Source organism: Pelodiscus sinensis, chromosome 2, assembly GCF_052426305.1.
Source record: "Pelodiscus sinensis isolate ZL-2025 chromosome 2, ASM5242630v1, whole genome shotgun sequence".
NCBI lineage: Eukaryota > Metazoa > Chordata > Testudines > Trionychidae > Pelodiscus > Pelodiscus sinensis.
Genome location: NC_143053.1, coordinates 216,642,346 through 216,656,551, shown reverse-complemented (window position 1 = coordinate 216,656,551; position 14,206 = coordinate 216,642,346). Strand labels below are relative to the sequence as shown.

The window sequence follows — 14,206 nt, the reverse complement described above, 5'->3', positions numbered from 1 at the left end:
TCCTTATTATTCCAAAGCAACAAGTAAAATTATATTAATTGAAATAGAAGACAAATACTGCTTACTTTATGCATTAAGCTGCACATTTATTGTCAGTTTCACTTTTTTTTCCTTGTCTGATAAGTCTCCCATTTGAGAGACTCTTTCAAAGCAACAAGAGATAGAAACTCAAAACTTTAGACAGTGTCAACATAAAACCACATGAAGTGACAAGGACTCCAGTGTTGTACCAGAAAATACTTTAACTGGACTAGATTTCAAACTGACAAAATTGCCTTTAGTTTAAGAGTAAAAGTAGCACTGGGGTAACAGATATTTAAATTACTAATATGCAGCTATGTTATCAGAGACTTTGTGCAATTCCTTACTCTTATCATTAGACTTACCAGCACCAAATGGCACATATGCAAACTTCTCTCCAGCTGCAGGGTTATCTTGGAGGTAACGGTCAGGTTTGAATTCTAAGCTTTCTATCCAAGAATCCTTAAGTCTGTGATTAACAGTGGGAGATACACAAACCTGATGGCCAGGAGGAACAGTAAAGCCGGCAACAGTCTATAAAAGGGAGGGGAGGGGGAAATACTGTTACAAAAAGCAATTCTCTGTTTTCCCTCCTACAAAAGTTCTCCAAAGTGGCATCCTCAACTTGGCTTATAGAAGAAATTTGTTTAGCTGAACAATAAAACCTAACTCATTTGGAATATTATGTTCAAATCTCATCACCAATGGTCAAGAAAGATTAATTCAGTTGAAATAAGTGTAGAGAAGAGCTATTACAAAGATACTGGGAATGGAAAACGTACGAGAGAGACTAGAAGAGCCTGGCTTGTTTACTTTGGCAAAATAAAGGCTGAAAACAGTTATAAATAGTTATTTACCCTTGGTGTATTTATAAAGGACAATACTGGCATAAAATAAATGAGTATAAACTGGCCCTAAATAAATTTAATCTGGAAATTGGAAGATGATTTCTAACTATCAGATGAATGCGGTTTGAAAATGGCTTTTCAATATGAGTTGGAGGAGCAAACCACTTAACTAGTTTAAAGATGCAGCTTGATAAATTTATGAATAGTAGTACAGATTAGGTTGTCTGCAGTAGCAGAGGACTCAATGATCAAAGAGATCCTATGTTCCTAACTATGCAAGATGCCATATTCAGATAGTGTATGTTAGCAACATAACTGAGTGAGCCATTTCCCCATCACAATGAAGTATTTAAAAAAAAGTATAACTTTCCAGTTTGTGAAAACGTGTTTCATATTAGTCACTATGCCACAGTGAATATACTTTCCAGAATACTTTGCTCCCAAACTAGCATCTTAAGTACCGCAAATGTATTTAGAATATAGTACTGAAATGTAGCTGTTAAGTAAATTTAAAGACAAAACGTGAACTGCCAGCACAGTGTAGCATTTACAGTGAGACAATTAAAGTATGTGATCAACTGGCTAATATACTAAGAACCATCCATCAAAAACTGCAGGCTATAAAACGAAACTATCAAAATTGAAAGAAGTAAAAAAAATAAAAAAACAAAGTACGAATGAAAAGTAGCACTGCCACCCTTTACGTGTTTCAAATCATTTTGCAAATTTTCAGAGCCCTCTTAGTAATTATGCCCCACAGTAGTAGTTTATTATTATTATTACTACTACAGTTTACTCATCTTTAAATTGTTTCACTCAGCCCTCACTGACTGAAGACAAAATCTGGAAAGATGCAAATTGAGGTAAAATGCTGACACTACTACTGTGCTGGCTCCCTTCCAAATATGAGACTGTGACCCTTGCTATACTATACGTGTCACATGAGCAAATGCTGAGCAGATGCTGACACAGAAAGGGAGCACAAAGACCCACCTACTGAAGAGGTTTCTTACTCACAAACGTTCTGTAGTATCTTTATGTGGAATGTTTTTTTAATTAACTAGGGAAAGACAAGATTAAGAAAAATTGTCAGTTGTATTAGCAGCAATATTGGTTATCCAATCAAACACAGTAGCCTGAACCTTGAAAAATATCTGTAAATGATCAAGACAAAAGGAGAAGTTTGTACAGAGAAAATGTTAGTTTCTCATGCATACATACCAAAAAGAAACAGAACAGTGTCTTATGTAACAGAAAAAGTATCCTTTCCTTGAAGGAACAAGGTATTTTGAGAGTAAATGAACCTGTTACAGTTCCATCTAGTGTTGAACTAAAAATAGTAAGAGGCTCTAAGGAAAGTATCAATTTTTCCCCTAAAAATGTTATACATAGTGATATATCTGCATTCACCAGCTTGATTTGTTCACCCCTGATACAGAGCTTCCAACGGAACTACACCTCTTAATACCCACACACGCTATGCATACACAAAACTTAGCTGCAATGCAATTAAGGGCATTCAAGTGAGCATCCAACCACCACAAACAGTAAAAATTCCAAGTTAATCATCTACATCCCTAGTCACCAATCAGTTGATGGCCATCAACTGGTCGATCACGAGGCATTCCGGGCCCCTCATTTCCCCCCACCCCCAAGAAGCCCCACTACCTACCTCGAGCACAATAGAGGTAGTGGTAGCTTCCCGCAGGGTGGACGGAAGCTGCGCGTCACTTCCGGGGATTCTGTAAATGCGTGGCTGCTTCATTGCCCCAAGTCTGTGGCGTGCCAGGAACTTACCAGGTGAGTCCAGAGGCGCGCGCACTACTACTTCACTTCTCTGCGGGAGGGGGGAGTCGGGCCCAGAGGAGGCGTGCAACAGCGCTTTCCTCCTCTTGGGGGGCGGGGCACGAAATCCTGGGAGGAGGCTGGTGCAGGGGACTCTCTGCCCCCACTGGCTCCCTGCCCTCCTGGCACCCTGTTTCCTCTCCCCAACCCCCAGCTGCAGAACTCTGTCCCCACTGGCACCCTGTCCCCTGCCCCAGCACCCACTAACACCATGTCCCCTGCTCCCACCAGCACAGTTAGGGCCACATTAGTGAGGCCTGGGGGGTGTTTGGAGGAGATTTTTTTTTACATCTCACTTGTGTGGTCCCAACTGACTTTTCTGTGGGTCAGTGACCCCTGACTCAAAACAGGTTCCCTGCCCTTCTCAGAAATAAAGACAATGCAGAAACTTTGTGTGTTTGACACAGTATTTTATTTAAAAATGAAGCCTGGCCAACAAGCCCCCATCTGGCCACAGCATCAGAACACTCCTGCACTCCTCTTTTCCCCAGACCCTACATGTGATCCTATCATACACTGGAACCCCCCTGCCCTGAGCCACTCACATACCCCAACCCAAATGTCTGAACTCTCATATCCACAAGCCTGTGGCTTGCTTAGTACCCCAACCCTACATCTGACCCCAACATTGCCTGGCCTGGAGCCCCCTCCCCGAGCCAGCGTTCCCTTCTCCACCTCCTCCTGCATCCAGATTTCCTCGCAGAGCTTGCACCTCTCACCCCTTCCCACACCCAAATCCCACCCCAGAGCCTACACATCCTGTCTCAACCCAGCAAGGGTACGGCTAGACTGTGGGAGTTTTTCAGGATTTTAGAGATATCCCAGAAAAACTCTTCTGCATCCAGGTATGTGTTTGTTCTTCCACTTCTTTTAGTGGAAGAGCAAACATGCTCTTTCGGTCACCACTATATTCCTCTTTCCACAAGGAATAAGGAGGCTTCCAAAAGAAGGGTTTTTTCTGACATTTGGTCCAGTCTAGACAGGCCAAATGTTGGAAAAACCTCTTCCTACAGAAGAATTGAGGGAGAAAAAAAAGCAGCAGTTTAAGGGTTGGGGATAGCAAGTGATGGAGAGGAGGAGAAGAGAGGGGGCGGGGCAGTAGATGTTGGATGCTTCTGTCATTTAAAGTGATCTTGGGTGTAAAAAGGTTGGAGACCACTGGTGTATATCATAAAACAGCAGTTAAGAATATTTATTGACCAAAATCCAGTCCATATTCCAAACCAACATCAGTGTGTCTCTCTCACTCACTCACTCACTCACTCACTCACTCACTCACTCACTCTAGAGTAGAGATATTAAAATGAATGTACTTAAGTAGCCTTAAAAGCTGGCTCCCCACACAAACATGCTCCAGCCTGCCCTCCTCCGCCCTGCTGCTTCTCCTATGGTGGCAGAAGCATAGAGCGGAAAGTGGCTCCCTGCACATACCGACTCCCACCTGGACTCCCCAGGAGCCAATGCATACGATGCTCATACCAGGAGCCAGCATGTAACTGATGAGCCCAGACTCATTGGTTAACTGTGTACATGGTCCCTAATGTAGCGAGATTTTTTTAAATTGTTGTTTATGCTCAAAGGGAAATAAAAGGAGAGAATCAGACTGCTTAATATCAAGTGTCATATAGGATCTCATTTACAAGTCAGCTGAAATCAGTGCTCAACCTATGTTGAGGCATATGTGATGAGTATCAGGTAAGGAGAGTAAAGTACTAACAGTTAAGAAACAACTGCAAATCAAACTAAGACAATGAGACGAGATGAAATTTCACACTAGATATTAAATAGCAATGTGTTTTCCAAAAAGTACAAAGGAACAAGTATTAACATAAGAGAGAGAAGGCCCTTCAGGAGGAAGCAAGATTCGTTTACTGACAAATAACATAGTACAAAAAAACATTACATCATGTTCACAAGTGTCAAGGCCAGGGGAAATCCTGACCTTTATGTCCTGACAAGGAAAGTGCATAACAGACCCACAGATCAGTGATTTGTGGAGATACAAAATACCACTACTTCTCTCCTAAACTCTGCATTTTCCCTGGTCTGAGAGAAATAAGCTCAAACCATCATATTCCAGTCCTCCTATTCTCTGTTAATTAATCTTGCAAACTGTGTAGCTCTAGACACAATTTATTAATCTCATTGTTGGTGGCACATCTGCTAAATTGCAAACCTAGTTTGGATTGTATCCTTTATGAGGCTATGTCTACATTGCAGGATTCTTGCGCAAGAAGCCTTTTGTGGAAGAGATCTTCTGCAAAAACTTTTTGCACAAGAGCACATCCACAACGCAAAACCGCATCGGAAAAGCAATGCACTTTTGCTCAAGAGAACATCCAGACTGCATGGACACTAGCTCACAATAAACCTCTGATTGCCATTAACAGAATGGACACTAGGACAGCTGTGCTTCGATAGGCTGTTTTTGTGCAAAAAAACCCGTTTCCCATCCACACAGAGCTCTTGTGCAAAAAGGAGTTATTCATCGTAGAAAGAGGAGTCCCTATACCACAAAAATCCTCTCTGTTCTGTTGAGTCACTGTAAATTTACTTGCGCAAATGCGCTTGAAGTGAGGACACTCCATGAGTTTTTGCGCAAAAAAATGTTGCGGTGTAAATGTAGCCTGACCGTGTCATTCCCTATCTACTACAGAGTTACAATTAATTTACATTAGTCACAGCACTGATCAAGATAGAGTCAACAAACATGCTCACCTGGGGAGTTCTGGCCATTCTCATCATGGTCATAATAGGAGGTCTCAGCCTTAAAGTTTCTTTTAGACAGCGGTCCAGCATGTTCAGATCCTTCAGCTGCAAATACAGGCAGTCCCCGGGTTACGAACAAGATAGGGACAGTAGGTTTGTTCTTAAGTTAAATTTGTATGTAAGTCGGAACTGGTACATATTTTGAGGGGGGCGGGGGAGAGCTGGAGTTAGGTGGAAAAGACCCTGATTCTCATACAACTTCCTTATTCTAAGAAAAAAAACATACTGTTTTGATATGAAGGTTTTTTGGTTGATATTTTAATTAAAAATTGATCATAAGTTTCAGTGTTTCATGCTATATCCAAATCTTCCTTTTGGGGTACCTGAAAGATCCCAGTTATTCATTTAATAGTCAGAATCTTTGGTTTTTTATAACTAAAAAAAGTTTATTCAATGCATATTACTGTTCCAAATAGAATTTGCTACAGATGGTTCAGTGAAATGGGTATTAAGTGTAATCAATAGTCATTGCAGAGCACAGTGAAATATTGATACAATCAAAGCTGTTGTATTCTGCTGAGCAGAAAATGGAAATCCCTTCCTGTGAGGTGTGTGAGAGAATTTATCCACAGGATCAATTTTAAAGAAAAATTCTGTGTTGGGAACAGGAGTTTAGCCACAGGTGGGTCCTCATTGTCCACTCACCTACTTTGCAACCAGACCCATCCCCTTGGGGCTTACCCTGCTCCGCTCCAGCCACGTTGTGGGGTTGGGGCTTATCCCCTCTTCCTTTCTGTCCTGCTTCTCCCCGTTCTTGCCCACCCACACCACTGGGTAATTTTTCAGCTTCACCTCTGCCAGGCTGGAAGGGACTTGTTAATTTCACGTGACGCTAACAAGATACAGTAAAACTCCATTAGTCCGGCATCCAATGCTCCGGGACTCCTGATGGTCCGGCACCATCAGGAACCCAGAAGTGCTGGGGCAGCCAGACAGGCATCCCCCATTCACCTGCTGCTGAAACTGACCAGCAGCTGAATCGGGGAAGCTGGGAGCAGAGCAGTTGGGGTGCTGCCAGGTTGGTCTCATAGCGCTAACAGACCAGGGAGATGCGGAGCGGCTTTTCTCTCCACGAAGGACATGGGCAGCGGGACCACAGCGCGTCTCGGCCGTCCCGCCGCCCGCGTCCTCCGCGGCAAGAAAAGCCGCTCCGTGTCTCCCTGGTCTGCTGGGGGGGCGGGAAGCAGCAACAGTGGGGGAGGCACCCCGCACTAGCTGCGCTCCTCTCCCTCCCCATTCGTAACTAGGGATCCGTCTTAAGACGGATTGATGTAACCCGGGGGACTGCCTGTACAGTAAACTTTATCCATTTTCTTATGGATTTAAGAATATTTAACATTCATGAAGCAGTGTCTTTACATCTGGAAACTCATGCTCCTATTTTAAATACATAATTCCAAATATATCCTTCACTAGATACCGTTCCTGCTCTTCATTTAATTAATTTTAATAAAAGATTCCACTATCTAGTCTGTGATATTACAAATTACCACCAAAACTTGTTTTCATTCTCCGAGTTCAAAGATAACAAGGAGTCCTGTGGCACCTTAAGGAGTAATAGATTTATTTGGGCACAAGCTTTTTGTAGGCAAAAAAACACTGTCAGATACATGGAGTAGAAATTAGAGGCAAGACATAAATATACTAGCATATGAAAGGAAAGGAGTTACCTTATCAAGTGGAAGATCAATGCTAACAATGCCTATTGGGTTAGGGTGGATGTGGCCCACTCCTTACAAGTTGATGAGGAGGTGTGAATATAAAAAGAGGAAAAATTGATTTTATAGTGAGCCACCCAGTCTCAGTCCCTATTCAAACTCAGATTAATAGTGAAAAAACTTAACACAACAATGGTCTCGTAGCACCTTAAGTTACAGCTACACTGCCTTTTTTTGGCGGAAGAAGCTATATAAATCACGCTCGCATTTGCATATCTTCTTCCGATTCTTTTTGTGGAAGAGGTTTTGCCTCTATTTGGCCCCATATAGACGGGGCCAAATGTTGGAGAAAAACACCTCTTTTGCAAGACCCCTTTTCCTCATAAATCATTGTTTACAGGGTCTTGTGAAAGAGGGGTTTTTTCTGACATTTGGCCTCGTCTACACAGGGCTACACAATGGCAAAACGTCTTATGCAAAAAGAATCGGAAGAAGATATGCAAATACGTAGCTTCTTCCGCAAAAACCTTAGAGACTTACCAAAACACAAAAATAGCATCATGAACTTTTGTGACCACAACCCACTTCTTCAGATGTTTGTCATCTGAAGAAGTGGGTAGTGCCCACAAAAGCTTATGATATATAAATAGTATTTTGGTTAGTCTCTAAGGTGCTACAGGACCATTGTTGTGTTTTAAGATTTTTTTAGTTACAGACTTACACAGCTAACCCTCCGAGCCAGATTAATAGTGTTAAGTTTACAAATGAATTGCAGCTCTGCACTTTCTCCTTGAAGTCTGTTTTTGAAGATTTTTTTAGTTGAAGGATGGCCACTTTTCAATCTGTTACTGAGTGTCCACGTGTTCGCTGTTTTTTGTATGTTACTGTTCTTGAGGTCTGCTTTTTATCCATTTCTTCTTTTGTGTAGAGACTGAACTACAAGCTGCACACAAAAGAAGAAAAGGACACAAATATCTAATTTCCACTCTATGCATCTAACAAAGTGAGAGTTTTTGCTAACAAAAGCTTATGCTCAAATAAATCTGCTAGTTTTTAGGGTGCAACAGGACTCCTTGCAAGGTTTTTGCAGATATAGACTAAAACAGCTTCCTCTCTGCTACAAGCTCAAAGACATGAGCATTAACATATTTTTGGCAGAGATGCTGTAATTGCAAGAGTATTTAATTAACAGCTTAAACACTTTTATAAATTAATTTGCAAAAATTTAAAGGTAGCATGGAAGAGTTATGTAACACACACCTGCTCATAATTTAGAGGCTTCAAGTCTTCTCCACCAACTGCTTTCTGTTCTGCATAGCATTGTTCCTGTATCGATTTGTCTCTTGCTAAAAAAAAGCCAAGCCAAGCACTGGTGGTAGAAGATGTATGCTGGCCTGCTAACAACAACCCAATAAGCATTCCTGCAATCTCATCATCTGTCAACGGACGGCTATCCCTAGATTAAGAAAATAAATACATTCAAGCTTTAGATATCCAGATAGAATGTCATACACCATGTTAAGTATTTGATCGTAGTTACATTTACATTAAGTGTTTTTCCCCTTCCCTCCAGTTAAGAGGAGCAGCAGATTCAGAGGAAAGAAGAGAGATGACATAGCAAGGAGCTAGAGAGAAGGGTTGCCATAATACAGAAAAGCAATAGTTCTCTGACAGCTGCTGGAAAGCCTCCAAAACTTGGCTAAGCATCTGTAACAAATTACCTCCAAACTTTTGGATCTAAACTTAAAACATAGCTAGTAATGAACCTGGGAAGTCCACACTGAAGTCTAATATCTATTTTTTTATTGACTCATCAATGAACAGGTTTTTTTCTCTTTCTATAGAGAACAGAGGTGTGAGAACTATCAATATATATTTCACAGTAAGAGAAACTGCTGAAAGGTTTCAAAAGCTATTTGAGGGCAACAGAGAAATTGGAGGCATGCAGCGCAGGGATGTTAGCGAGTAGTCGACTATCCAATAAGCATATGCTTATCAGACAGTTGAGTCAAATAGTCGCAGCCCACCCTCCCCCCTTGGAGCCTCTCTCAAAGAAAGGCAGCAAGGGGGCAGGGGAGCAGGCTCAAAAGCTGGTTGCCCCCATCACTGTGTCTGTGCAGAGGGGCAGAGGTGCAGCAGGGAACTGGCAGCTCTTCTGCCTTTAAAATGTAGCAGGGCGCATGGGGCCAGTGGAGGACTCAAAGCAATACATTTCAAAAAAAGGGAGCGCAGGGAGCGTACAGGGGGACTGCTTGAGTCCTCCACTGGCCCCATGCACCCTGCGGTGCTTCCACCTTTGAAACATAGCAAGCGTCCATTCATCTAAATTTAACATCCTTAATGCAGCAGGGGTACTAACTGCAGCAGCACGTAATGGAAATGCTAATTTTTAAAAAATCCCTTTGACTAATATTCAGAAATTGAACTCTCAAGAGGGCTCTTAAAGAGAAGATGACTGGGGAGCTTTCCAGAGATGACTAGAAGACAACGTTACTGGCTTCGGGATCACCAAACCAACTGTGGCATATCATCTCTGGAAGAGACCCCTGGTCAAATTTGCATTATGGAAAGGTTGAGGTGACTTCATCTAGAGGAATTAGAGTTCCTTATCCTAAGAATCAGTAAGTAGGCTGAGTGACATGGAAAACAAGGCTTTCAGGCTGCCTATGATAGGAGGGAAGGGATTTGTTTTTTAGCCATGAAACATCTTCTCTATAATTAAGATAAGGAAGCCAACCTCCCTTAGCATTGCACTGTATTCAGATGGAATATGTTATGCAAAACTTTTATTTTATTTTAGTCTGATTTTTCTGTCTATTTTAAAATCAAATCTTGATTTTAAGAAATCGACAGTTCTGATGCTTCACACAGTCTGCACCTATTCAAACTGAAAACCTTCAAATAGTCTGGTAGTACTTTAAAGACTAACAAAACATGTAGATGGTATCATGAGCTTTCGTGGGCACAGCCCACTTCTTCAGATGACCAGTGTTGGACGTCCAACACTCTGGTCATCTGAAGAAGTGGGCTGTGCCCACAAAAGCTCATGATACCATCTACATGTTTTGTTAGTCTTTAATGTACTACCAGACTATTTGTTGTTTTTTAAGTTTATCCTGTATAGACTAACTCAGCTACCCCCTGAAGCTTTTGAAATCCTTCAGCCGCTAGAGGGAGGTAGTAAAAAGGCTTAAATTCCACACATCCTCATCACAATGGCATGGAAAGAGGTGTTCTCCCCAAAAACCTAGAGAAAGTTGCATAAAAGGAGAGAAAGACAAATCCCAAAGAATAGATATGAGAAGGATGGAATGGGTGATGAAAATAATGCAAGGACTTGGAAAAATTTTGATAAATGAAGCCTCTGCTATTAAAATACTAAGCTGTTCCTCTTTACACTTCTGAACGGCAAGCATTCAACAATTTCACTTACTTATAGGTAACATCCATCAATGTTTGGAGCATGTCATCCTCCCTCTCCCCAGACTGCCTGCGTTTTTGGATTACTTTATAGAAAATGTTCTTTATTTCTCTATGTGCTCTGTCTCTACGCCTGTAATTCAAAGCATTTTTATTAGAATCTGTATAAAAACAAACACACAAAAGGCTGTAAATACTTATCAAATGTGCAGAATTTTTCTTTGCAAATAATCATTAAAAATCCAAAAGATTGTTAAAATAAAAATACTTACAGTTTTCACTACTCTTTAAAAGTAATATTTCAAATGACATGTCAGTCATTTACTATCCAATTATAATTAACCAGTTCATAGTAAACTTATATACCATTTTAAGGAGCAGAACCAGTCCAGAGCAAATAGATATGTGATCTGATAGGCACACTTGCATGAAGGAATTCCAAGATGAGGGTGTGGATAAGGCATACATGATAGTACTATGTGCACACCAGATCCACAAAGGAAGATACAACTTGGAAGATTTGTTCAGGCTCCATCGAGCTAAAGAAGATGGGCTCGAGACAGCTGTTATGAGATGCCTCAACTCACTCTGCAAATGAGCACAAATATCGCAAAAGTGATGTAGCCAAAACTGATCTCTCTGATGACCCTGTTCATTTAAGCTAAGTATTGTGCAATACCTGAGCTTGCATTTTCCTCAAGCAAGCATTTGGCATAAGCAGATAAAAACTTGTCAAAAATCAAATTATATTATTTCCATGGCTTAGTGGAATTTAGGGAAGCACCTTCATGGACCGGTACCAGGAATGCTAGTACAGTAATTCCTCATTTAACACATGCCTGCTTAACATGTTCCTTAAAAAAAAATCGTGCTATTGTGAAAACATTTTTTTAAATTACACGACCGTCCCCGGAATAACACAATTTCCCCAGCCGGCCCATTGCCGGCAGCCGTGCGGGGTTTCACCTGCCTCCCTGCAAAGCGGCGGAGGGTTCACCGCTTGCCACGCCTGTTCCCCGGAGACCCCCCCCCTCGCCGGACGCAGTGCGGGTTCCAGCAGACCTGTCATAGGGGCATACTCCTAACTCAATCCCCCTCCCCTCTCCTCTCCTCCCCTTTCCCTTCCCCAGAGCCAAACACTTCCCCTCCTTGCTGTAATCCAGTTCCCTTTCTCCCCCAACCTTATGTCCCGGTCCCAACAGACACCACTGCTTGAAACGCAACCCCAACCTTTTCCATTATTTTCAATGGGAAAATTGACTCCGCATAACATGTTTTCACTTAACACGATCATTTTCTGGACTATATCTATAGTGTTAAATGAGGAATTACTGTATCAAAACAAAAGAAAAGAAATAAAACAGGTTAGGAATTGGAGCAAATTAATGGGTTGGATTTTATGGTGCATCTACAACACAGCACCCTAAACTCGAAATAATATACGCAAATTGCGTATCTTATCTCGACTATTTTGAAGTAGCTTTTTTTGAAATTTGGCACATCTACACAGCACCAAATTTCAAAATAATTTGCTATTTTGAGCCATCCCTTATCCCTCGTGCAATGAGGTTTACCGGGATAAAATAGCACGCCCATTATTTCGAAAAATATTTTGAAATAACGGGTGGCTTGTGTAAACGCGGGGTAGCTATTTCAGGATGCCTCTAATATCCTGAAATACCCATGCAGTGTAGACATACCCTTAGTGATGTGTAAAAGATATATGTAACCTGTAAATTATCATACAAATACTGCCATCGGAAATATCTAACTCTGTGAGCACATTTTCCACATAAGGAGCATGTTATATCACTGCACAAGATGACTTCCCAGGGACAGATAACATAACGGGGTGGGCAGTAAGCGGCCCACTCTAATTACTTGCGCATATGCAAGTGTGGCCATTTGCAGCTCCCATTGGCTGCAAATCTCCATTTCTGGCCAATGGGAACTGTGGAAAGAAGTGTGGACTGGGACACCACTTCCCGCAGCTCCCTTTGGCCGGGAATGTGCATTTGGCACTTATTGCCCAGCCATGGTATAGAAAACTTCTTCTCTTTACATTATTGACTTAGAGCAATAAACATGAATGACATTGGTTATTTGATCTCGTGAACATATTTCATAAACTAACCAAAACCATGGTCAAGGAGCAGACTATAGAAATTATCAACAAAAGCGTGCACTGAGGTTTAAGGTTGCTTCCTTGAAAAGTCTGAATGGGGAAGTTCGGCAGCAACGCCATATTGACAGTATGGGCCCAACTGGAGTGTGCTTGCACCTTGTTGGGTGGCTACAGATAAACTAACTGTAAACATGTCCAGATACACTGAACAAACCAGACTGATATTCTCTGTGAGATATGGCCTGGCCTTTTAAGTCCCTCAGCATAGACCAGGATTAATCTGGGCAAAATTTGGAAGGATTTAGTCCTATCCAGGAAGAACAAAATGCATACATCAAAGGAGATATAGGAGTGATGGATGTCAAGAACCTTGTGCAGCATGTCCCAAATCTCCTTGGTGGGTATTTCCAGGGCTGCAGCTTCCACCCTAAACATCCTAGAACACTTTATAGTCCTCAGGGATAGAGGCTGACACATCCAGTTTGGCAACACCACTGTGGCTAGTACCACACATTCCTCCCCCAGGACAGAAGGATGAGATGGGTAACACTAGAGATGGTGAAAGTGTTAACTGTGATATCAGTTGACCTTCATGGTTACATGCAGGCACCCGACACGCACTACTTTCCAGGGAGCTGCCTGCTGCCCTGCACTTCTCCCTCTGTATCTGAGGCAACAGCGGAGGGCTCCAGGAGGAACAGGTGGGAGCCGAATGCCACCTCACATGTAACTATGTAACCAATGAAAATTTCAGCTGTTACAGTTCCTTAATTAAACATTTTAATATCCCTAGATTGCACCAGCAAGATCAGTCCCTGATAGTACTGAGGACCCAAGGGGGAGGGGGGCGGGGGAAGGCTGATGCCACTCTCTGGGAGCTGCCCAAGATATGTTGTCCAGATGAAGCACTCAAACCCCTCCCACATACAAATTCCAGGTCTGACCCATCCCCCCATACACACACCCCCACACTCCCTCCTGAACCTCATATCTCCTCCTGTATGCCAAACCCCTTGGCCCCATCCTGAAACCCCTTCCTGTACTCTAAACCCCTCATCCCTGACCCCCAGCCAGAGCCGTCATCTCCTATAACAATCCCCTGCCCCATTCCGGATCCCCTTCCTGCACTCTGAACCTCTGATTTCTGGTCCCAGACCTGGGTCTGTACCACTGCCTCAGTTGGAACTCTTAAATAAACAGAATATTTGACTGACTAACACACCCCCACCACCACTCTCCCAACATGTCAGATAACAAAACTTTTGTTGTATCATGTTAATTATTTGTGGTAGCCACTTTAATTCTAAAGTTTTAATAGGTAAGAATTTAAGACCTGATGCAAACCCATATGCTTATGCAGAACTTGAAGGATCAGACCCAATATAATTAATATCTTACATGAAAGTTATTTGCTTTGTGAAAACAAACAAAGCTTCAAAAACTACTTTGAACTAAATCAGTGTATATTTAATTACATCTTCTAAATTTAGGCAGTTCGGTTATGTCAAATTAACATGTTT

General features: G+C 42.0%; 1 protein-coding gene across 1 annotated transcript in view; it reads right to left on the bottom strand.

Annotated features, from left to right (window-relative positions):
* CYP51A1 (cytochrome P450 family 51 subfamily A member 1) overlaps nucleotides 1-14,206 on the bottom strand; it is a 36,344-nt gene that overhangs the window by 3,416 nt on the left and 18,722 nt on the right. Inside the window, exons 6-9 of the mRNA XM_075922395.2 lie at nucleotides 10,575-10,694; nucleotides 8,402-8,597; nucleotides 5,433-5,528; nucleotides 387-555 (exon numbers count right to left, since the gene is read on the bottom strand). Of these exons, the coding sequence (XP_075778510.2) occupies nucleotides 387-555; nucleotides 5,433-5,528; nucleotides 8,402-8,597; nucleotides 10,575-10,694 (581 nt within the window). The remainder of the gene's footprint in view (nucleotides 1-386; nucleotides 556-5,432; nucleotides 5,529-8,401; nucleotides 8,598-10,574; nucleotides 10,695-14,206) is intronic.